The sequence below is a fragment of the Diadema antillarum genome, unplaced genomic scaffold, assembly GCF_040938485.1.
Source record: "Diadema antillarum isolate AM-2024a unplaced genomic scaffold, OU_Dant_1.0 scf00000163, whole genome shotgun sequence".
Classification (NCBI taxonomy): Eukaryota; Metazoa; Echinodermata; class Echinoidea; order Diadematoida; family Diadematidae; genus Diadema; species Diadema antillarum.
The window spans coordinates 432555-459002 of NW_027271052.1; the positions used below are offsets into that span (position 1 = coordinate 432555).

At 39.0% G+C, this 26448-nt stretch overlaps 1 protein-coding gene across 1 annotated transcript in view; it reads left to right on the forward strand.

Moving 5' to 3' along the window:
• Positions 1–1716: 1716 nt before the first annotated feature.
• Positions 1717–26448, forward strand: part of LOC139722327 (serine/threonine-protein kinase atr-like) — a 30213-nt gene continuing 5481 nt past the window's right edge. Inside the window, exons 1-10 of the mRNA XM_071633637.1 lie at positions 1717–1848; positions 2736–2827; positions 5653–5853; positions 6931–7101; positions 9351–9463; positions 10727–10818; positions 11815–11929; positions 12389–12525; positions 13041–13204; positions 14098–14249. Coding sequence (XP_071489738.1) covers positions 1742–1848; positions 2736–2827; positions 5653–5853; positions 6931–7101; positions 9351–9463; positions 10727–10818; positions 11815–11929; positions 12389–12525; positions 13041–13204; positions 14098–14249 — 1344 coding nt within the window. The 5' untranslated portion in view covers positions 1717–1741. The remainder of the gene's footprint in view (positions 1849–2735; positions 2828–5652; positions 5854–6930; positions 7102–9350; positions 9464–10726; positions 10819–11814; positions 11930–12388; positions 12526–13040; positions 13205–14097; positions 14250–26448) is intronic.

Below are 26448 nucleotides of genomic sequence, written 5' to 3' on the forward strand. Positions count from 1 at the left end.
CCTGTGTCCTTGGTTTGTTACTCATGTGTGTAGCCTGTAGGGAAGGATGTGAGTCACAGTATAGGGAAGTATTGCGGTTGAATTCCAACTTAATTACTCAAAATTTCTTCAATTTGAACACTTACATATTTGTGGTCCAATTGTTGATAACATCCACCATAACCATGACACTCGCTCGCCGTGGAACGTCTTGCTCCTCCGCGCTCCAGTACCGGTACGGCGCGGCGGTAGTTTTAGTTTCTTTCAGGGAAAATATTGGAGACTACCGGTCAAGAGGAATCTGTGAGAATGAAAACTGCTCCATTCAATGGATTTGAAACCTGTGCGCATGCGCTAACCAGAGTGCAATGTAGCCTTTTCACAAGGCCTTCTCACTGTATTGCGTTGCTTTCTTGGTGAATGAAGAAGCGATTCTCCGGTACTCCCAGCCGAGCGCCACAGCGCGCTGTCGCGTGCTGTCGCACTCGGCGTGAGAGCGAAGGAAAGGACCTTGTCCAAAGGCGAAAAACATTGCGCCTTACATGCATAGAGTCTATTCATAATCATATCGCCAATGTGCTATGTGCCTTCGCAAAGGTTGTTTCAAAAAAAAAAAGGGAGGAAAAGGGGAGAATGGAGATGGACTCGTACTAGTCGTAGAAAAACGTCTTTTCAAGACCGTAAGATCAGTTTCAAAGTGTGCAAGTGAATGGCAAGTATGAATTAGATAAGTGACTGTAATGTAGAGTATAAAAGTAAGCCTTTTGCTGGTGAAATACATTACTTATTTCTAGAGCCACTAAAATTTGGGTTTGTCTTCAACGTTCAGTGACAGCACTCTTTCAACTCTGGGCGCTCCCTCGGTATAACTGTGTACAAGGAGCGTCCAGGGGTTATTCTGATACTGGACCTGGAAGTGTGTCATAATGTGGTCAGTTGCCAACCAACTTCAGTCTTCTCTGGTCTTCAGAGTAGAGCCAGGGGTAACCCCAGGACGCTTTTTTGCTCAGTTGTACTCTTCAGAGAGATGTATTCCTTGTAGGTGTATGTAACCACAGTCCACACAGCACAGTCTGACATGACTGTAGTCTGTAGTGTGGGGCACAGTCCTCGCCGATGAGCAAATGGTTTTCCAAGCCCAATTACAAGGCACATAGCATGAAGTAACTATACACAGCCCAGTCGCTGTACGTAGATGCGTAGTAACAGCGTCTGGTTGGGCTAAGCATGAAGTTGAACGTGATATGACTGAACAAGAATTGGGAATAGCTTGTTTTCAAGTGTGGAGTGTGGAGCTACATGTGAGAACAAGTCGTTTTGAAATACCTGGTACTAGACCTACACTATAGTATCTATTTGATCAGCATGATCAGTCATAAATAAAACTTTATAAAGTGGGATTGCCACTTTGACTGGTATGATGACTTAGACGATGTCCATGGCAAACTTTGTGTATCCCACAAAATACACAATTTCTGGTGTCTATTACTCAGCTCAGTGACAGTTGCCAGTTAGTTATCTTATGCTTGTGTGTTAAATCACTAATTTACCACTCCATTGAATGTTCTGCTGTGAGACTTGGGAATGGTTCTATTCATGTAGATATGCTATAGTCAGTAATCACTATCATGCAGTGTGTACACACTGTCAGTCTCCACATTCATGTGCCAGTTGGATAAAAGATATCTTATGCCTGATTCAGCAAAGTACCTCTTGATCTTGGTTTCCATCAGATAGGTTCTTGGACTCGGAGGAGGCATTGATGACATCAAACATGGCTGCTGATTCATTGCAGCATGAGGGCGCTGCTCATCATGTGTTGATGAGAGACCTGAAGGAAGCCAACGAGCAGCTAAGCAGCATGCAGATGTGAGGATTTTGCTGTACTGCATGTCAAAAAAAAAAAAAAAAATTACAATGGGACCCTCTACAATGATAACTTAAAAAATAGTGAATCAGTCCAGATACAATTTCAGGATAAGAAACTATAACTTATTACCCACATTGTTCAGAAAACCCCATCTTATTTGCTTCAGTGGTCAAAGAGAAATGAGGATTTTTGTTAAGCATGTCATGAATCCCTCCCTCCAAATACTGTCCAATGTGTTTACAATTTAATCTGCAGTTCCAACTGCATCCAGGCACTAAACTTCGAAGTATCAGACCCATGACTCGATTTACATGAAACAATATTTCTCTGTGACCACTTTACCAAATTGAATGGGGTTTTCTGCAAAATATGGCTAAGATGTTATATTTTTAGACTCTGAAATAGCATTCAGACAGTTTGATCATAATGGAAGTTACCAATGCAAAAATCAAATTATTATTTGTTTTTGGAACACACTGTATACCAGTAGTTGGGTTGCACAGTTGATGTTTTGGTTACACATTGAATGAATCATACAGTGCCTGTTTGTTAGACTCTTAATGTGCCTAGGTGCTGCGCTTAATTTACCAAACTTTTTTCATCAGCATTCTGTAATCCAGCGCTGCAGGCTGGCACTGGTCAGACGGTCCAGACAAGTAAAAATCACTGTTGGACCAGTAACGTTTTTTTTTTTTTTTTTCAGGAATAGACCAGTAAAAAAATGGGGGGAAAAGAGTACGCAGCCCTTTAACAATTTTGGAATCCATCCAAACTTGACCTAGTTGTAAAGTACACGCAAGCCGATTATGACATGTATTCCCTATGTATCTCTTACAAATTGTTTTTCTCTCTCTCTGTCTCTTTTTTGTTTGATTACCTTCTGCAGATCGTCTTCCCAGCAAGAGTACTTGTTGGTCAAGATTTACAGGAAAACAATATGCCGGCTGACAGCAGACTTTTTGTCAAACATTGATGATGGTGAGCTTTCTGTCGTCTTGCACCACTCTTCCACTTCATGATAAACATTCCTAAAAGGGCACTTTTAAATTCTGAATGTCTGCTGGAACCAATATGAATAGATCATTTTATAAAGCACACCACCATTGACAGTTTCAGTGGTCATGAGAAATTATCCCTGCAAGATTGTTAAACTGCAGATTGAAATCCATGCTATTAAAGGACACAATTTTTTAATGATTAGATTGCATTGGGCAAATGATAAAGTCATCTTTACCTTCTGTGAGAAGGATTGTAGAAAAACATTTTTTTTTTTTAAATATGAGATTGGTCCCTGTTTCAAATGCATATTTTATGTTAGTACCTCTAAATATGTAAGATTATGGTTTAAGTTTGATCAGTGAGAAAATCTGTAAGTACTTCAAGATTGATTTAAAGGACAAGTTCACCTTCATAAACATAAGGATTGAGAGAATGCAACAATATTAGTAGAACACATCAGTGAAAGTTTGAGGAAAATTGGACAATCGATGCAAAAGTTATGAATTTTTAAAATTTTTGTGTTGGAAAAGCTGGATGAGGAGACTACTACAGCTTGTGAGTCATATGCGTACAACAGTATAAAGAAAATTTAAAGAAAATTCAACATATTTTCACTTTTTTCGCATAATAAAAGAGTGCTTGACTTGCCTCTTTCTAAAGGCAGGGGGAATAATATTACCCATAACATTTGTCGGTAACGAGTCGGGGGAATGTGTACTTTTTTCAAAAGATGAAATTTTGTGAAATTCTCTTTATATTTTCCTTATATTGTTGTACGCATGTGACATCTAAGTTATTTACACACTGCAGTAGTCTTCTCATCCAGCGGTTACTGCACAAAAACTTCAAAAATTCATAACTTTTGAACGGATTGTCTGATTTTCCTCAAACTTTCAATGATGTGTTCTACTAATATTGCTACATTCTCTCAATCCTTATGTTTATGAAGGTGAACTTGTCCTTTAATGTGCATGAAATTAAAAAAAAATGAAAATCACAAATTTCAAAGTATCATGTATTCTGCAATTATACAAATGTGACCCGCTACAACAAAAGGATCCGTAAGTCGTGGGAGGACAGTTTTCTGAAACTGGCATGACATTATTTCCTTCCTTTTCCACTTCAATTTCATATATTACACGACTCATAAAAATACTCGATTGCAGAGATATCCATGATTTTGTTAGCGCATGTCGAGTGGTTTAGGAATCAGCGTTTCGAGAAAACTGCCTTCGAAGTTTTCCTTCCCATGCTACCATGATCAAGGGGAGGCAAGACAGTTTTCCCCGCTTAACAATAGAAGGTATGCTCCTAGCAACCTCCACGATGTTCATTCAAGCTTAGCACCAGCGGTCTAGCACGACCAATCAGTAACTAGGATGCCACGCACTGACCAATAAGATCACTTCCTCATTGCTAGGGGCGGGGTCTAGCTGCGGCGCGAAATCCAAATCTTCGGACACGTTTCTGTTCCGTTGAAAGTCAGAAAAATCATGGCCCAGAAAAATGCTATTTTCTTGCCTTTCCTTCCATCATTTAGATTCGAAATTTCGGCAGATGTTAGACGCTACATTAGACTACAAAATTATGCCAAAAACAGAAATCTGATCGTTTTGACCGATTTTGATTGTCTGACTTCAAACTCGATTTTCTCGGCTCAGCCGTCAGCGACTTTAGGATCCTTTTGTTGTAGTGGGTCACAAATTATCCCTGTTTGTCAATATTCCCTGTCCACTGTGACTGAAGCCCAATATTGTGTGGGATGTTTTTGCAAACAGTGTCAACAAATCAAATTGGAAAATCAGCTACTGTTGATTCAAAATTAAGTTTTCTGTGATGTATTGCCTTTTCTTTTACAAAAACCATGCATTGTTTATGCCTCCGCCAGGAAGTGGTGCCGGAGGCATTATGCTTTCGGGTTGTCCGTCCGTCCGTCCTAATGAAACTTGGCATGTATGTGTGTTAGGGGGTGAAGTTGTGTTATCTAGGAAATGGTTCAAGTTATTTTGAAACTTACTACATATTTTTGCTTGTTCTGCCTGACGGTGATTATCTTATTATGATTTCTAGGGTCAAAGGCCAGATGAAAATGGCAACAATTTACTATTCAATACAGAAATTACACTTTTTCTCCATACCTTAAAAATTACTCAGTGCATAAACTCATGAGTGGATCAAAGTCAAGTTAAAGTTCTTAAATCTCCAAATACATGCTCTCCTATCCATCCAATTCAACCTAGGTCAAGGAAGGTGAACATTCAACACATTTGTGACAAACTTGTCATTTTAATATTTTGCCAATTTTGTGAAAATGTAATCATACGTTGTCCACATGTACTATAGACCTATTAAGAGAACCATGCATTATGGCGGAGGCATACCAGTCGCCATAGCGACATTTCTAGTTCTTAATTTCACTGTAATTCTTTGTTATTAAAGATTTCATGTTCCAGAAATGCATTTTTTTAAAAAAAATCTGGGCAACAAGTCTTGAAGATTAAATAAAGCGTATATTCGAGCAGTTTGAATTAGGTGGGATAAAATATTGTTCAGGTGATATCAGATTGGTCCCTCCCCCCCCCCCCCCCCAAAAAAAAAAAAAAAAGAAAGAAAAATGGAAAGGGAAGGTCAAGATTTATCTCTTTGGATGTATTTACTTGTAAGCTGTAGTACTCTGTTGGTCATATTATGTTCGTTGCCTTTTGCTACCAGACTTTTAGATCATCAGGGTTGGGCAAAGGAATTGCTGCATTTATCGTAATGTGACACAGTGACTGCATTTTGTTTCCTCTTACTATATTTAGTGTGCAATGAATTGTCCGGTGAGTCTGTCAGTTCTGGGAGTCAGCAGTGTGTCGCAGCGCTCAACTTCATCCAGTACTATGTCAACGGGAAGCCGGAGATCTTTGTCGGTTCCGACCCACCTCATGACTCACAGGGCGCCCAGAGCTCTGGCAGCAGGGATTCGGACAGAGGACCCCATTCTGACTTCTTTGTCACGGAAAGTGAGTCATAAACTGTTAGCTGTGTGTACAACTTCCTTTAGATGTCATTCAACAAACAACTGCTCCCTTTCAGATGTTGGTACAGAACAGGAAAAAAAAAATTAAGTGTGAATATGTCCTGTTCGTTATTGTATGTGTAAGCAAATAAATTGCAGAGTGCTATTGACATAATTCACCTTGTAAAGGTTATAGAATACAAACACCTGCAGGTCGTTTCTGCCCTGGACTTTGTTCATAGTTCGTTCTTGATCACTGTGCAGTTTCTGATTGGAAATTATATCAGGAAATTACAGTGTATTTTGTGTAAATCAATGAGGGAAATATGATGCATGTAAGCCATCCTGGGCCCCATTGCAAGAAAGTTGCAATCAATTGCAAATAATTGCTAATTTTGAAACAACCATTCTGATTGGCTCAGGGTCTGCCCTATTAAGAAGACATGCATGCAACAATGATTTTGATTGGCCAGTGACGATCAGTTGCAAGTTGCGTTTAAACGCAAAGTTTCTAGCAACGGGGCCCAGGTCTCGTAAGACCCTACAGTCTGTAAAAGCATGTTTGTTCCTAATGAGATACCACACCTCCATTTTGTGTGAGAGCAGAAAAGATTTAAGTATAAACTTTGGTAGAAATGCAACATTACATATGATAGAAAAATCTGATCAATTCTGACAAATATATAGAGACATATGACAACTTTTTAATGGTCAGTCAATTATCCTATATGCATGAAGTGTCTCAGATGTTGTGTATTAGACTTTTGCATTAAAAGCAAGCATTTAAATGTGCCGTTACGATGCTCATTTTGAACTTCAAGACCAGTGGCCCAAGCAATTTAAGCCAGAAGGGGATTCAAATTTTCCATATTCTGGAAGACATCAAAACAAGGGATGCATAAAAGCATAGCTCCTCACTGCCAGGAGGGCTTCTAAATATGATCAATTGCAAATCCGTCAAAATGTGTTGATAGAAATCAATAGAAATTATATCACTGTGTAAATGGGAAACTGTTCTCAAATGGTAAAATATCACTATCTGTATCAAAGTTTTATGTTGTTTGTTTGTTTGTTTTTTCAGCCTTGAATAAATGGCTTCTGAGTCACCTTTTTCAGCTGCTGGCTGAACATGGCTGTCGACTTATCCACGAACAAGCCTCCAAAATTGTCCTCTCTCTGCTCCAACTCATCAAGTTCAAGGAGGCCAACAGCTTCCATCGCATCATCAATGAGCTTGTTCATCTTCTGGCTGGTAAGCCAAGGCTGGATAGATTTAATAATGCATTTTAAGAAAAAAAAACCTTGATGTGCTGCAGAAGAGTTTGATATTGTTATTGCATTTTTTTTCTTCGTAGACAATAGTGAGGTATTTATGGGATTGGTCTTAGATTGGTTGAAATGCAAAAGGGGTGGATTTGAAATCTGCCATCTTGTAGATGTTGTACAAATCATCTTAAAAGAAGTATTTTGTCATTCTGAGATTGCACGTCTTTATCCTATCAATTGCGGCCTACAAATTTTTCTGTTTTGGGTATTTTAACTTTATTAGCGGAGAATACATTTGAAGTTAGAAACCCTCTGTAAAATGTTCAAGAGGTCATTAATGTAAAACTAACATTTTTCAAGGTTTTTTATTGTGGTAGGAACACTCATTCATTAACAATCTCCATTTTTATGCCTCCGCCACGAAGTGGTGCCGGAGGCATTATGTTTTCGGGTTGTCCGTCCGTACACGTACGTCTGTACGTGCGTCTGTAGCATCCATACGTCCGTACGTACGTCCGTCCGCATTCGTTTACGCGATAACTTGAGTAATATTGACTGGAATTTTACCAAACTTGGTCCAAGTATAAAGTATGATGGGGCAATTACTTAATTAGATTTTGGGTGAAATTGGCCAAAGGTCAAAGGTCAAGGTCAAATCATGAAATTGTATATTTTTACGCGATAACTGAAGACTGGATCAAGCAAATTTCACCAAACTTTGCCCGAGGATAATGTATGGTGGGACAATTATTTGATAGATTTTTGAGTGAAATCAGACAGAGGTCAAAGGTCAGAGATCAAGGTCAAATCCTAAAATTTATCTGTTTATGTGCTAACTCAAAACTGGATGGAGCAGCTTTCCTCAAACTTGGTCTAAGGATGATGTATGATGGGGCAATTAGTTGAGTAGATTTTAGTGACATTGGCAAGAGGTCAAAGGTCAAAAGGTCAAGGTCAAATGCTAAAAATGTTGTTATTTCCCCCATATCCATGCCATGCCCAAAGGTATTTTCTTGAAACTTAGTGTAGACATGTACTACTGCATAAAGATTCTCCAGAGAGAGTTTCATGTCATAATTTCAAAGGTCAAAAGGTCAAGGTTAGGTGAAAATGTTACAATTTCACTTTTCTCGCAAATGGTTCAATGTATCTTCATGGAACTTGGTACATATGCATGTACTGACTGGCAGGGATTATCTAGGGAATTTAGGGGTCGTGGGTCAATAGTCGGGGTCAAAGGTCAAGGTCAACTCCTCAATATTTTACTATTTCCCTCATATACTAGTATATATATGCAATGCTTGCATTATTATTTCTAAAATTCAATATACAATATGTACACAACATGTATTACCTAATGGAGATTCTCTTGGAAATTTCCTGCCAGAAGGTCAAAGGTCAAAGGTTAAGGGTCAAGGCAAGGTTTAAATACAAAAAAAAATACACTGTTATTACACTCTTTCTTCATACCTTTAAAATTACTCAATGCATAAACTTGAAAAAGGGTCAGTCAGAAGTTAAGTAAAAATATTCAATTCCCCAAATACATGTACCTGAACTCTTTCTTAGATAATTATAGCAAACCTAGTTCAAGGAAAGTGAACATTCAAGATATTTCGGACAAACCTGTCATTTCAATATTTTGCCAGTTATGTGAAACTGTCATCACACATTGTGAAGACATTGTGCTATACACCTATTGGGAGAATCATGCATTATGGCGGAGGCATCAGTCGCCATAGCGACATTTATAATCTGTATATGTTGTGACCTGCTTCTGCTCAGAGTTATCAAATGTACATGATTTTGTGACGTACACTCTACAGTGTACCTGACTTCAGGTGAAGTGTCATTAAACAGATCAAGTAATAGTTCATGAGAGTGAAATTGGTAGATCTTTGTGTTCCAAAGTTACCCATGATTCAGTAGTAGGCTTGGAAAGTTGGGAATGAGAAAGCACTGTAAATCTGTCGTAAGTAATGAAGCTCATTATAGAATACATAATTTTGATATTTAGTTATATTTGCAGATGTTTTAGATTCCTGGAAAAAAAAAGTCAGAACAGAAAGAAGAATTCAAGATGTTTTATTTGTGTTAGGAGTAAAATCAGATTTGAATCATTTGAATCCAAACCATGCAAGACCAGATGAGCCTATGAATGGTGTTTTCATCAAAGTCCTAACATATTGTGACTTAAAGAATATTTATTTTTGAATATGTGAATATTTCAATCAGAACTGATGCAGATAAACCATGGGAGCTTCACCGATGATGATGATGAGGTCAAGGAACCAGAGATACAAGTGAAGCACTTTGCGATCAATGTCGGCCGGATAGCTAATGAGGAGGTATGATGTCTTTGTCGGAAGTTTTGCATGAATGAATAACTTAGTATACATGTACCTGCCAATTGTTGTGCTAAGAAATGATTTCATAGTTTATTTGAAATATCCGTGACAAAGTACTCTCTATTATGATATGCCTACTGCCTGTGACTGTATTATGTTTCATGCAATACACATCAATGAGATGATGAGTTTCATGAATGAAGAGAGTCTAATATAGATGTCCTCTGTTTGTTAACTTTACTCTTGATAAAGCAAGATTGCACACTTGTTTTGTGACATTGTGAACACCAAGTTAGAAGGAAGGAACTAGGCTTAAAGCTATCCCAGGAGTCACCCTATGCTGAAAGTCAAGCAACATCTATTATAGTTGTTTCGTTAGTTACCATTCTCATTCTTAGACAGCCAGAGAAAAAAGAAATAAAGGGATGAAGTCTACAAAGAGAGTAAAGAAATATCTTCTGATAAGTGGTATTTAGTTTGCCTTGTAGAAGTTTAGCCCTTCTTTCAAATGGTAGTTGAAGTGAAGTGTTAACCTGTTGAAGACTAATCCCAAGGATACTTGGGCAAGGGTCTATGGAAAATGTGTGTCGTAGCAAGATTAAACCGTCCTCAACGGGTTAAGAATGTACATGATGCATTTTCTTGCAGTGCAGCCGATGTTATCATTATTCTGTGTAGTAGAATGAGCAATTTAAAGGACACCATACTGTATTATCTCCCGTTCGGGGAAAATCATGATTTTCTTTTAAAAGATTTCCTTTTGTTTTCCCCCCTATTTTTTTTTTTTTCTTTGGGGGAGGGTGCAATGTTATATCTGCTTTTGCACCATGCCATGCTAATGATAACAGATAATGTAAAACGAGAAATTTTCGCGTGCATTTTAATTTCGCGAATTTCGCGAGCGCCAAAATTCGCGAAATTAAAATGCACGCGAAAGTTTTTGTCTACACTGCATGCATTGAACACCAGTGGCAATTCGCGAAAATTTCATGCCACGAAAAGGGCTGTCGGCTCCAATTCGCGAAAATTTCATGCCGCGAATATATCATGTTTTACAGTACCTGCAGTTTGGCAAACCTTTTGTGGATTTTAAAGGGCAATGCTTAATATGTACATACAGGTGACATAACTTCTGATATTGCAATTGCTCACTTTCAACAATGCCAGACACTACAGCATTCTGGCATGTTTTCCAATTTTATTCAAATTTTCAATAGTTTGTCTGCATTCAATACACTTCGCCCTTATTGCTTAAATTTGCAGGAACATCAAGAATTCAAAATCATCAGCTCCCATCCAAAGTGCATAGAAGTCTGCCACGTCAGTAATTGCTTTCTCCTACAGGTTGCCATCTGGTAAGACAGTGCTCTCGGCACATAGGAGTGTGTTTCATGTGTTCAGATAAGCCTGGAAGGAGAACTTGCAATGCCCTTCTATGTTAATCTAAATCTATAGGCTTAAGAGTAGTCATATCTACTGTGGCACTGTATACGCCAAACTATTTTGCGAGGTTTTCATGTTTGCAAATTTGGCGAATCGGATGCTATTAGCAAATTTAAAAACAAGCAAAATATTAACTCTGATTCTGACCTGAAAGCGATGTGCATGCATACATTTCTTCTTTCAGTACTGTACTCCACAATCATGAAAGTTACCACTCTTGAAATTGTCTGGAAGTCCCGATTCAAGAAAATTCAGACTCGTTAGATACGTGGCATATACAAGTAATTGTTCGATAAACACTAATGCTTCTATACAGATTTACGTAATCCCCTTCCCTTGTGTTTGATGACACTAGAATATTGAACTTGTCTTGCCAGCAATACCTGACAGTTTGAATATGCATTTTTAGATTTTTTGTTTTTGTTATGTTTTTGTTTTGTTTTTGTTTATTTCAGGAGGAATGTAAATGATCTAATTTGTTAGGGCTTGGACTGTCAATCACAGCATATTGGGCTCAAGTTGGGTTTAGTCTATACTTTCTGAAATAGGGGTGGAGGCATAGTCACATGTTCCCTACATCTTTGTGTCAAAGGAACTGGCTGATTTCTGGTCTTGCCTAGTGGATCTCTTAACCTGTTGAGGACGAGTCCCGAGTATACTCTGGCAAGTGTCTATGGGAAATGCGTGTTGTAGCAAAATCAATCCGTCCTCAACGGGTTAATGCTTCTCGCAGACCCAACCAAACTTTCTACCAAAATTTATATTTGGTTTTGCACCCATTTTACATATTGGATACTGCATTTAAAAAATAAATAGATAAACAAATAGACCAAAAAACCTAAAAGGAATGCAATGCACTTAGTCATACTCTGATTCAATGGAAACTCGGTTTTGATGTTGTCTTCCAGTGATGTTCTGAGCGAAATGGCAGCAGATGCCCAGTCCTTTTTGTCACACAGCATGCTGCTCCTGTGGACCACATTGGCATGGCAACTGGAGGATGGTCAGCTGGAGATTAAACAGGTCAGGTGTTTCTATATATGCTGTGTGGAGCCACTTTAGTACACAATGCCTCCAGGGCTTATAGTCTGTTCCATCTTTATGCTTACAGACATATTTGCTGCCCAATTCTTCTTTATTGTGTTTTGTATTGTATCAGCATACTGAAAACTGATAAAGCTGATGGTGATATGTATTGATGTTGAATGATGAGGATGATTACAGTGATGATAATTATAACAGTAGGAATTCAATTCAATTCCATGCCATTCCATTCCATTCAATTTATTTCAATTCATTTATTTTTCATTCCTTTTTCCGTACATAACATAACACTAAATAAATGTAACGATAGTTGTAATGCTAATCTGCTCTGATGCAGAGGTTGCCTACTGTACACAATCTGTGATCGAATAAATGCATTGATGAACATGTGACTCAGGTCTATTTTGAAGTCTTGCTTGTCTTTTTCTTTGTTAACAGGCGTCACTGAAGACCTTGGCTAGGCTGATCCATTATGTGGGTACACCCCCTCTGCAGTCCATCAATCACATTGTTGATCTGATGTTCAGCATGCTTACTTGCCTCCAGTCAGAGCATGACATCTTCAGGGAGTTCAGGTAGGAGGATGTTGAATTCAAGAATGGCCCTGCCCTCTTGCGTAAGCTTGAATTAAAGAGAAACAGACATTTGGCCACATATAATAAAAAAAGAATATGTGCCAGATATTCGATCTGTCAGTCTTTGTGATAGTGTGGCTTAAAATCTAGTAGCATACACGTCTACATTAGTTGTATCGATGTAATTGTAGAACCAATAATTTGAAAGTGATAAAGTTGCCCTCTTAAGCAGATGAAAAGGAATGACATATCCAGACAAGCAATGGTTAATGAAATTGCTGTTGATATATATTGAAATATTATTTCAAAAGTGGTTGTTTGTGTTGAGTGTTTGCTCTGTTGCTGAAGTTGTTTTACCTAATAAAGCAATACAAACATCAATTTCATTTTGTGGGCATGCTTGAAGATAAGAAAAAAATTGATAGAGAGAAAGAGAAATTAGCATCTGGTTAGGACAATTGGACTAAGTAGTTGTCTGGAATTAACATTTTACCATTTTTTCACAAACTGTACAGAGATCGCACCGGACTGGAGGAAAGTCTTGCAGACTGCTTCCTCACACTGTTTGAGGAGCATAATGGTGGCCCCGCCCACCTCCTGCCTGCATCAATCATTGAGATGGTGACGGAGAAGCTGGCGGAAAACTTGCTAAAGTATGGTCTGTGTACCCTCAGGACAGGTGAAGATGGCTTTAAAAGTTTGATTGGTGATGATGACTTGAAAAGTTAGATTTGTGATGATGACTTCAAAAGGTTAGATTTGTGATGATGACTGTAAAGAGTTGGATTTAGATTTAGATTTGTTCCAGCTTGCATTGGTTTGATCCTAGCAAGATGCTAGGTTTGATCCTAGCAGTTATTGTAATAGCAACGAGAGCATTACAAGGTGCTACACACAGGATACTAGTAGTTGGTAGATTGTTTGCTGTTCACTATTTGACACAGTCTCCCCCCCCCCCCCCCCCCCCACCCATCCCCATCCACACTTTGCTCTCAGTGAAAGACAGTCAAGTAATGTGAGGTGTTGAGTAGCCAGAACATTTGCTCAGTTGTGTTCAAATCATTTTTCTTTTTTGTTTTATGACTTATCAAAGAAAATATACCACCAGTCTTTGTTTGTTTTGGGTTTGTTTTGTGTTTTTTTAGGACTGCTCATGCATGTTGCTCTGAAAGTACGAGGAAATATCTAAATATCTACCCTCTCCCTTTCAAACAGGACATACATGAATTGTTCAGATGAAATGTATTCAAATCAGTGTGTAGTTCTGTGCTGTGTCTGTATGTAAGCTTAATGAGTTACACGGGAACTCAATGTTTCAGGGTGTTCAGAATTTGATGTAAGCTGTAAAACAGGACATTCAGTTTGATGATAATTGATTCATTTTCAAGCTTTCTTGACAAAAGCAATGACTAAATAATAAGTCACCAATGTAACTGGTGGTTTACTTATCTGTTTCTTTTTTTTTCTTTAATCATTCCACATTAATGTAAAGTTGATATCAGTCAACATTTGTGTGTGAAAGCAAGTTTCTGTCTGTGCTCAGCATGCCTTCTGTTCTTCACGAATTTGCAGAGCGTCTAAGACAGGCATTGTGCCACCTGATAGTGTACATTCATCGCCACGTCCCACCTGGCTTTGAAGCCATGGAGGAAATACGTCGGTCTAGAATGAAGACCATCAACCATGCCCTTGTCCAACAACTTCACATGCTTCAAAATGCTCAGGTAAGTGAGCTCAATGTCACCAGTGGTTACAAACACAAATGTGTATTTGCTATTGTTTTTCTTTAAGAAAAGAAATTGAACAAATAAACTTACTGAAAATGGTTTGATCTGTTACTTTTCTGATGTATGATTTTCTCTCTAAAGAAATAATAAAGTTACATGGAGAGACATATTGATGTCTATTCACAGTATATTAAAGAAACACCAAAAGAAACTTAATATGTTTACTTAAACTGTTTAAACACTGAACATACCTCTGATTTTTCTGAAGACTTCAAGCTTTGCAATCTAAGAATTTCTCTGTCTGTCTTGTACAAGCAAACTTATTTTTGTGACAACAGCAATGTAGGCATATCAGCGGTTGAGAAAGATAAGGGTGTTAAGTTAATTTTGGCCAGAACTGAGTTACACATGTCATGCTTCTTGTTGCCTCCTGGACATGAAGCCACTTCAAACATGTATCTATTCTAATTTATGTTGATTAATGAGTTATTAATGAATGATAAAAGAGGCAATAACTATTTTACATACTTTAATTTTGAGTCAGAAAGGCATCAAGTCACCCAATGTAGAATGAGAAGGGATGCATCCCACTGTGCTGTGCAATCAACATAAAGCCCTTCTCATACTTAATTGCTAGGCGATGTTGCAGCTTCACTTGAAATAGGATGAAAGATACAATGCTAGGCTAGATTATTTTCATCCTTTTTATGCCTCTGTCCAAAGGGTGCCTGCCAGAGGCATTATTTGTGTGTGTGTGTGTGTGTGTGTGTGTGTGTGTGTGTGTGTGTGTGTGTGTGTGTGTGTGTGTGTGTGTGTGTGTGAGAGATATTTGATGTTTGGCCATCTTCTGGTGAATAGCCTGAACCATGTTTTCATGAACAGTGGTCCTTTGAGCTTTATTGGCTGTCTGCCAAGCTCATCTGCCATGTCTGTGGCCAGGTGAAGTATCTACTTGGGTGAAAAGAAAATATTAAAAAATACATAATAAGCTTTCCATGAATACAGTTTATACTCTGACATTGTATTTAATCTAAACGTTTTTAACTAATAAAATTCACAAATAAAACTTTCCACAGCAAGGTAAAAGCAAATAAATTTCACCTGAGGTATGGTCAGTCCGTAACCATAAAATGCAGGCTTCTCGATATGCTCAACCAAGGCTCTTCCATCCTGTTTGAGTCAACACTGTTCCCCTCCTGGGAATCATGCTTGATTTTGTCCATCTATTTACCTGATCCCGCAAAGTCGTGGCTGGGATATCGCACCTAGAGGCAGCTCTTCTCATGGAGATGGCTAATTTCTACCACTCTCTTTTATTTTGAAACTGTAATTGTGAAGAGAACTGTAATTATACCTTGATAAGGCACTTGCCATTGACGTGCTTGTGGGCAGCGAATTCTGCAAGGGTCATTTTCCTGGCAACGCCGGTTCAGTGGGCATTGCTGAGAATGATGTCCAGGACCTCCGCATCCCTCACTCTCTGGACATTTTCCCATTTTACTATGACAAAGAAGTAGAAAAAAAACATTAAATGATAAAATAAATTAATAAATCATTATAGTGATTATAAAATCATGATGAGAATGTGAAAATATGTGGGAATTATAAAGGGCTTCAGATACCTTATGCTTGAATTCAAACAGGCACAAAGTTATGCTCAATTCAAAAAAAAATTATGCTTGATCTTAGGCCTGATTTTAGGCATAATAAGGTATCTTTATGGTACAGATTTACAATCAATATTGATCTAATGCTTGAGTCACTGAATGACTCAAGCCAATTCCCAGTTACCTTAAGTTCATTTTCATCCAGTGCACTACTTCGCCCTCTGATGACGCGTCATCATTCCCCCTCATTTTTGTACCAAAGAATGTTTGTTGCATCCTAAGTGCTTTGCTTAAATATGATGACATTGTGATGTGATAGCTTCGTCTTGCAATGAATAATGATGATATGATAATAACAATAGTTGTAATGATGATGATGATAAAAAAATGGGGAAAAAATAATATGTTCAGCTTAAATATTGCATGATGCAGTCAAGTCTGTATGCACCCTACAATAATTATTCAAATGATTACAGAACAGATGCAAAATACATATGTAATACAATACAAATAATATAAAAATATTGCGCTGAATGACAAAAGTAATGAGAGTCTTGTCTTGAATGTCTATTGAGTTGGTGCTGTACGGACAAAGATGGGTAGGGTGTTCTAGATGGTGGGTGCCATGATGGCAGAATAGGGTTTGCTGTAGGTCAAATGTAAATGACCTGAAAGCAGGATCTTTTCAGCTTCTCCCCTCTGTCCCTTCTCTCCTGTCTAGCTCTCCCTTTCATCTCAAGGTGTTTGTGCTGCTCCTCAGTATGCTTCAACTTTTCTTCACTGCTGAGATTATCAAAGCAGCACACTCCTTGCACAGGTCTTTTTTTGGTTGATGGAAGTGGAGGTTGTGTGACCGACAAATTTCCTGTTGGTGCACAGAGGATGAAGTATGGCTTCCTCTTCTCTTCTTGGCAGTTGTCACAGTACAGTCTGTGCATTGTCGTTATGTTCAAGTTGGATGCCAGGTATTCTCAACTTGAAGAATTCCAGCAGTAGTGGGATTCTACAGTGGGATAGCTTTTAATATCCAAGGCTTGATGCAATTTTTTTTTCATTTATGACCAATTAGGGCCATCAAAATTCATCAAATATCATTTAGATGGCCCAACAATTAAATTTTTGTGGCCCTAAATGTTGTGTAGACAGCTTCCAAGGTGCTTGGCAATGGTGACATCATGTTTTTCAATCACTACAGGTATGACTCTGCGCAGGTGGTTGATGTATCTGCCACATAGATCTGGAGTCGACTTCGTTCTCCAAAACTCATATATTGCTTCCTTGGGTTCTGGCAGAGTCTGCGGCTTGGCGTTTCATTGAAGCCATAACTTGAGCTGGTGCCACACGAGTTCAATAGAGTTGAGGTCAGGACTCTCAGGAGGGGTGACCCACCAGTTGATCCCGTTCGCCTTCATGAACGCCTTCGTAAACTTCGAGCAATGTTTAGAATCATTGTCCTGTTGAAACCGATGATGATCAGGATACGTTGCCTCTATAAAGGGCATCAGGGTCTTGCGAAGAATTTTCTCACAGTAGAAATTGGAGTCCATTATGCCTGAGATTACAAGTTAGGATATCCGTTGCTCCCCTCCGTGAAATTCTGGCCCAAACATGTAATTTTCCTGGATGTTTTGGCCTTCCCTTCAGTTTCCTCTCCTGCCCCCTCTTTTGGAAGCACAACTGTGAATTTGGGTGGAGCTGTACGATACACTCGTTGGTAAAAATCACATCATCAAAGGTTTCGTTGTCGGCCATTAGCTTCTTGCAGTGGGGTTCCCTTTTTGATTGATTGTCGTGACGGACGATCTGCGACGATTTAGCTCGGCAGGGGAACCAGCCAAGGCTTTGCCTGCACCGCCTGATGGTCGATGAAGACACATCTAGATGGTAGTCTCTGCAAAGTAATATTAATAATAATAAATCAAAACAACAACAATAATAATATAAAACATAGCTTTTTACTCCAGATACTAACAGCAAATGCCACAGTCTGCCTAACAAACTGTGGAAGGAACCTCCCTTGGTAACCCATCATCTTCCATAGTCTGTCCATCTGGGTCCAGAAGTCAGTCACGGGACCACCCCCCTCACTGAGGAAGAAGGGTTCCTCCGTGACTGACATCGGGAGGTATCCAGGTGTGTGGGCCCTCAGTTTGCCTATGTACACATTCAGCAGTCTCTCTCCTTTTTTGGAAAGGAATACGTCAGCTGCTCCGTAAGTTGCCTTTGTGTTGTGGTCGTGAACCTTCAATGATAATGTTCATTACATACATTATTAAATTGTCCGTCAGCCTTTAAATACCATGTAACTGATTGATGTATCTGCCACATAGATCTGGAGTCATCTTCGTTCTCCAAATCTCGTATATTGCTTCCTTGAGTTCTGGCAGAGTCTGTGGCTTGGCGGTTCGTTGAAGCCATAACTTGAGCTGGTGCCACACGAGTTCAATAGGGTTGAGGTCGGGATTCTCCGGAGGGGTGACCCACCAGTTCATCCCATTCGCCTTCATGAACGTCTTCGTAAACTTCGAGCAATGTTTAGGATCATTGTCCTGTTGAAACCGATGATGATCAGGATACGTTGCCTCTATAAAGGGGATCAGGGTCTTGCGAAGAATTTCCTCACAGTAGAAATTGGAGTCCATTATGCCTGAGATTACGAGGATATGGGTTGCTCCCCTTCGCGTAATTCTGACCCAAACATGTAATTTGCCTGGATGTTTTGGCTTTCCCTTCAGTTTCCTCTGCTGTCCCCTCTTTCGGAAGCACAACTGTGCGTTTGGGTGGAGCTGTACGCTACACTTGTCGGTAAAAATCACATCATCAAAGGTCTTGTGGTCGGCCATTAGCTTCTTGCAGTGCGCTTCCCTTTTTGATTGATTGTCGCGATGGACGATCTGCGAGGATTTAGCTCGGCAGGGATCCCAGCCAAGGCTTTGCCTGCACTGCCTGATGGTCGATGAAGACACGTCTAGATGGTAGTCTCTGGAAAGTATATGCTGATTGTCCCTGCTGCTTAGCTTGTCGTTTTTCCTTGTAAAGGTTGTCAATAATAATACGGAAATCTTCTAGCTTCGAACAGCGGGGATTTTCCTTCTGCAATCCTGTGATGCCTTGCTCCGCTAGTTTAACTTGTAAAGAAGTTACACCAACATGATCATCTCGAGAGAGAATAATGATAATAATAATGATAATAATAATTATAATGATAATAATAATGATAATAATGATAATGATAATAATAATCATGATGATAATAATAATAATGATAATAAAACTCAAAACAACAACAATAATAATATTAAACATAGCTTTTGACTGTGGATACTAACAGCAAATGCCACAGTCTGCCTAACAAACTGTGGAAGAAACCTCCCGTGGTAATTCATCTTCTTCCATAGTCTGTCCATCTGGGTCCCAAAGTCGGTCACGGGACCACCCCCCTCACTGAGGAAGAGGAGTTCCTGAGTGACTGACGTCTGGAGATATCCAGGTGTGTGGGCCCTCAGTTTGCCTATGTACTCATTCAGCAGTCTCTCTCCTCTTTTGGAAAGGAATACGTCAGCTGCTCCGTAAGTTGCCTTTGTCTTGTGGTCGTGAACCTTCAATGATAATGTTCATTACATACATTTTTAAATTGTCCGTCAGCCTTTAAATACCATATAACTGGTTGATGTACACTTTGTTGTATCTGCCACACAGATCTGGAATCATCTTCATTCTCCAAAACTCGTATATTGCTTCCTTGAGTTCTGGCAGAGTCTGTGGCTTGGCCGTTCGTTGAAGCCATAACTTGAGCTGGTGCCACACGAGTTCAATAGGGTTGAGGTCGGGACTCTCCGAAGGGGTGACCCACCAGTTGATCCCGTTCGCCTTCATGAACGCCTTTGTAAACTTTGAGCGATGTTTAGGATCGTTGTCCTTTTGAAACCGATGATGATCGGGATACGTTGCCTCTATAAAGGGGATCAGGGTCTTGAAAAGAATGTCCTCACAGTAGAAATTGGAGTCCATTATGCCTGAGATTACGAGGATATCCGTTGCTCCCCTCCGCAAACTTCTTGCCCAAACATGTAATTTTCCTGGATGTTTTGGCCTTCCCTTCAGTTTCCTCTCCTGCCCCCTCTTTCGGAAGCACAACTGTGAATTTGGGTGGAGCTGTATGCTACACTCGTCGGTAAATATCACATCATCAAAGGTCTTGTGGTCGGCCATTAGCTTCTTGCAGTGCGCTTCCCTTATTGATCGATTGTCGCGACGGACGATCTGCGAGGATTTAGCTCGGCAGGGATCCCAGCCAAGGCTTTGCCTGCACTGTCTGATGGTCGATGACGACACGTCTAGATGGTAGTCTCTGGAAAGTATATGCTGATTGTCCCTGCTGCTGAGCTCGTCGTTTTCCTTGTAAAGGTTGTCGATAATAACACAGAAATCTTCTAGCTTCAAACGGCGGGGATTTTGCTTCTGCAATCCTGTGATGCCTTGCTCCGCTAGTTTAACTTGTATAGAAGTTACACCAACGTGATCATCTCGAGAGAGAATAATGATAATAATAATAATAATAATGATAATGATAATAATAATGATAATGATAATAATAATCATGCTAATAATAATAATAATGATAATAAAACCAAAACAACAACAATGATAATATGAAACATAGCTTTTGACTGTGGATACTAACAGCAAATGCCACAGTCTGCCTAACAAACTGTGGAAGAAACCTCCCTTGGTAATTCATCTTCTTCCCTGGTCTGTCCATCTGGGTCCCAAAGTCAGTCACGGGACCACCCCCCACACTGAGGAAGAGGGGTTCTTTTTTGACTGACGTCTGGAGATATCCAGGTGTGTGGGCCCTCAGTTTGCCTATGTACTCATTCAGCAGTCTCTCTCCTCTTTTGGAAAGGAATACGTCAGCTGCTCCGTAAGTTGCCTTTGTCTTGTGGTCGTGAACCTTCAATGATAATGTTCATTACATACATGATTAGATCGTCCATCAGCCTTTAAATACCATGTATAAAGTGGTTGATGTATCTGCCACATAGATCTGGAGTCATCTTTGTTCTCCAAAACTCGTATATTGCTTCCTTGAGTTCTGGCAGAGTCTGCGGCTTGGCGGTTTGTTGAAGCCATAACTTGAGCTGGTGCCACACGAGTTCAATAGGGTTGAGGTCGGGACTCTCAGGAGGGTTGACCCACCAGTTGATCCCGTTCGCCTTCATGAACGCCTTCGTAAACTTCGAGCGATGTTTAGGATCATTGTCCTGTTAAAACCGATGATGATCAGGATACGTCGCCTCTATGAAGGGGATCAGGGTCTTGCGAAGAATTTCCTCACAGTAGAAATTGGAGTCCATTATGCCTGAGATTATGAGGCTAGCGTTGCTCCCCTCTGCGAAATTCTGGCCCAAACATGTAATTTTCCTGGATGTTTTGGCCTTCCCTTCAGTTTCCTCTCCTGCCCCCTCTTTCGGAAGCACAACTGTGAATTTGGGTGGAGCTGTACGCTACACTTGTCGGTAAAAATCACATCATCAAAGGTCTTGTGGTCGGCCATTAGCTTCTTGCAGTGCGCTTCCCTTTTTGATTGATTGTCGCGACGGACGATCTGCGACGATTTAGGTCGGCAGGGGAAATATATCAAATTAATTTAAAAAATAAATCAAATCATGGGATATATAGCAAAATATCAAGAAATCATTCAGAGGTTGATCATTCAATCATTTTGTCGAAGAATCTAGTAGATCAAACTTCTTCCTCTTTTTTTTTTTTTGACCAATTGACTTAAGATTTGGTGGGTATAATCACTATCATATGTTGATTTGTAATATAATTTTTTCATCTCTGTGTAGTAATGTATTAACTTCCTGACAGTAAACTTTATGTAAATCATACCAAAATGTATTCATGTAAACTCAATTTTCTAGCAATTCACTTGAAATGCAGCTCCATATCTTTAATAGTATCTGACCCTTTTTGTGTCAATTGAAAGTGATATCACCAGAATTCTGATGTTTCTTAAAAGATAATACAAATATCAATAAGATTCTGATTATTAATGGGATGAACTCACAATTCATTGTTATAGGAATGACAGAAGGCTGGTTTGGTAATTGTTGGATGGGTGTAATATTGGAAGATAGCAAGAAAGTGTTAAAGAGGGTTTTAAAGTAGAACCTAAACCAAGATATTATTCCAGAATGTGATTTGATATATGAAACAAACAAACAAAAAGTAAGTGAAGCTCAGGACTCTTTGTCAAAAATGGCTTTTGATAATGAATAACAAGCTTCAACGAGAAAAGATACTCGTAAATCAAACAAGTGTTTAATAGGTCTTTCACATTTTACAAGTGAAATCCTTGGATGTGACTGCCCTGAAAGGGATGTGTTAATGCACTTTGTTATTTTGATAATGATGACAAGTATTATGATTCAGGGCCCTGAGGACTAGAAAGAAGTAATCTTTGATACTGACTTCTCAAAAACTCTATTTTTTCTCCGAAGTGACTGAACTGTTTGGAGGATCATTATTACTTTACAAGAAGGTCTCGGTGATACTCTTTATACATGCTTGAGTATAGGGGTGTTTACGTGTGTGCACTTTGGGACAGAGTATCTAGCATCTACCCTGGTAAACTTTCAGACAGTTTCACAAATCTACTCTTTGACTGCAAGGCAGTCGGGATGAGACAGCTCATCCTTTTCGTCCCCTGCCTTCAGATTGTGGTAGAAGCTTTGGTTCTCTCTTGGGATTACTCCAGCCTGACACAGGGAAACCATGTCGGGCTTCTTGGCATAGCCCTGCAGGGTGTTTCAGGTGATTTCCTCGCCCTGCCTTCTTGACTTCACATGAAGATAAATTGTATTTGTACTTGAATAGGATGGTACTTGGATCTTCCTTCTCATACCTATGAATTACCTTCATCTTCATCAAGTGCACTACTTCACCCTGTGTATTCTTCTTGGTGTTTGTGAACAAATGATCCTCCAAATCCTTCAAATTGAGGATGTCTTTTTGTTGGATCTACCTTTGTTACCCTTTACCCAATACAAGTTTTCCGGCATTTTCTTCTGTGTAATCAACTCAGTGGTGAGAAGTTTTACCATCCAGGCAAAGTTGAATATTTGGTTTTTAATAACACATGCAATAGAAAAATGGAAAAAGAAGATCAACAAAAACGACAAAGTAATAAAGAAGTCTAGCAGTTTTAAACATGGGCCATCCCTTTTGTATTCCTACTAGTATCTTTAAGGCACAATTTTCATGCTGTACACTATGTCGTTGTCACTCACACTGGTGTATACTATGTTAATCGGAATATCACATGTTCCCAACTCTAACTCTAGTCCTGCTGCCACTTCTTCCGGTAACTGGACGCAATCCCCGGATTCCAGTATGATATCGACAGGAAACCTTAAAAAAAAATAATAAAGTAATAAAAACAAAATAGAAATGAGAAAACAACAAGATTTAAGACGAGAGAAGAAATTCATTGATATGATACATATAGATGTATTCGATACATGGTAATCAATGAACCACTATGAATAAGCGATTGAAACAAGTGTTTGGAAATGTCATCCCGTTACCGTAGTGACACGACCAGTGTCGGATCCAGAGGGGGCGCAACCGGCTCATGCCCCCTTTATTTTCGTTAAAAACAAAAGAAATAAAAACAAAAATGAAAATGTAACCCTAAAGTCGCACCAGAAATATTGGTCACACCCCCCCTTTACAAAATTCTTGGATCCAACCCTGCACGACTATACATAATAACAGATCTGTGCCGTGAGTGAGGAACAGAACATTTCAGTAAATGCGTTTTAATATGAAACGTGAAGCTTTAAACTGTAGTTAACATCACTAACGTCTATATTGCCTACCTGCCGTTGTACCTTGTAAAATGTATGTCGTGCACACATTGTATGGAAACATGCACCATTAGAACAAGATCAACTGAAACACCACATGGGGAAAAAAAGCAACTGGCTATAGTTTATTTACAAAAAGGAATTGAACCGCCCAGTTATTTGAGATCTTAGGATAATTCGATTTGGTACTGGAATAGAAAAAAAAAAAGATACTTGACCAATATGATGTATGTTCTGCTCAAATTACACTAATAGAAAATACATAATGTAACACATGCTACAAGTTTGTAATCTTTCTTTCGCTGTGTACACTTCAGGGACCCGTCTAATAAAGAGTTGTGATCTATTCAAATCAATTGCAACTTTAATATTGAATGCAAAGCCATCAGAAAAAAAAGTTTTGATTGAAATTAAGATGGAAACTGCAGTCAATCAATCACAGCTTGTGATTAATTGCACCTTTCAAGAGATTTGTGATTGATTGATTTTTATCACAAGTTTTATAAGACAGGGCCGTGGTCGAGATATCCAGAAACCAGTCTTTAGTCGCTGGCCCACGGTAGTCTGGCATACATGTGTCTACGTGTTGTTACATCTCCGAGACGAGAATATTATTTATGTTTTGATAGCAAAACAAAGAAATCAAAAAAATGTTCCGAGCAAGCGTAAAATAAACTTGTTGATCGCTACCCACCGGATTGATGTTTCAGTCATTCCAAACCAGATTTTCATCAAATAAACTTTGAATTCCTATTAAAATGGTATGCTCTGTACTATTTCATACAGTGTAAGGGTTTTGTTAGTATCTCGCAAAAAGTTAAAAGCCCAATTTTTATCTCCATCAATACTGTACCATCCCTTTAATGTTACCATGGAATTCACCCTTACCGGCTTGTGTCTCCGATGGCCATGACAACTCCATGCTTCTCCTCACGTTTTGGCTTTGAACACTGTGGAAAAATGACAGCAAGATAGACACAATGAACAATAAATACACAATTTGTCACCATCTTACAAATATTTCTTTAGAATTGTACCAGTAATTAGTATCTGAAATTTTGTTGATTTGGCATGGATTGACCTTTTACAACCATATATTATACTACTTGATCTATTCTTTATCATTTGTCATAAGTTACCAGAATTATATGAATCACTTTCCTATGGCAGTTATGTTTTCAGTAATTATTTCACAAGATACAGCTCAAAGCTCTTTTCGAAATTATCATTGAACGAATTAAAATTTGTTTAACATACCTTATCATGAACATTGACTCTTGTAGCGTTCGCCAAAATTCCCTGAATTCATGGGTTGAACAGCTTATTAATGTATAACACATGTACATTGCAACAGACAAAGTACAAATTCTTTGCTCTTGTTCAAATTGTATTCGTCCCCGTAATTATGGAATGAACAAAAGCTTTGTCCATGTTCTCCTGTAGGCCCCAGTCAATAATTTTATAAACACAGATCATGAATGACCTACACGATGATCCCGAGAGATCTGGGATAGTTTTCACCTGGGAATGGGACCGACAACGAGCGAGCGTTGATAGGACTATACATACAGTATGAACACGGCAGCTACACGGACAAGGCCTGAATCAAGGCAAAATATCGTTCTGGCCTGCTTGCAAAATCATCAAATTTCATCTCAATATTTACCTGGTGCCTAAGAAATGTTTCAAATAAACCTGCAATAACAAGATATTTGTTGGGTAATGACGAAAATTCGAAATATTAACCAAAAAAGTTCGCATCTCCGAACTTTCCCGATTGGAGTCAGACTAAACTCGGACTCTAGTGGGACAACTCGGCCTCGCTTTGCTCGTGGAACATCAGTCCCCTGATTATGCCATACGTGTTTGACCTCCAAAAGTTTCCTTGTTCACCTCCCGTATTATATCATGTCCAAGAATTATACCCAAAGCATAAACATAGATCTCTTCCGTGATCACCCTAGATCAGATCCTGGGCGATCTGGCATACACTGGAGCATTAAATACTTAAATACAATATTGTAACCTAAACAGAACCTATAAATTTACATGTATAATGCCAAATGATATCCAAATAGGATTCATGTATGTGTGTGTGTGTGTTTGAATCGTGACCTTGAAATGCCTGCTAATAGAAAGTAACATTGCAATTTTTGTAAAATGAACATTTACCTCGATCTTGCTAAAACGCATACTTGAAACGCGTCCTTCCTCTTTAATCACAGCAGTTATTGTCACCTTTCTTCCGCACATGAGGTCATTCCCTGCAACAGCGGCTTCCCCCCAGAGTACGACGTCCAATTTGGCACCATCATTTTCTATTTTCATCGATTTTCTTGTGTACCCTGCGGTCTCTACGAATTCTCCCGCCTACAATGTATAAAGAAAGCAAATGAAATGTCAAAACCGATCATTACCTCATTACTCTAACGAAACGATAAGTACATGTACTCTCAATTCAAAAGTTCTATTTGAATAACTTGACAACTTTTTGTGTGTTTTTTCACACAAAAATACAAAACAAAGATCCAAATTAACGCTATTTGCATGTAAACCATTATCACCTCATTCATTGGCAGATGTAAAAATGAAGCAAATGTCCCAAGCAGGAAACATAAAAGAAAAATACATCTATGTAGTTAATAGCTAAACGGTGGCAACTATCTATGTCATGTATTCATACATGGTCAACCCACATGTTTACTATTTCAAAAC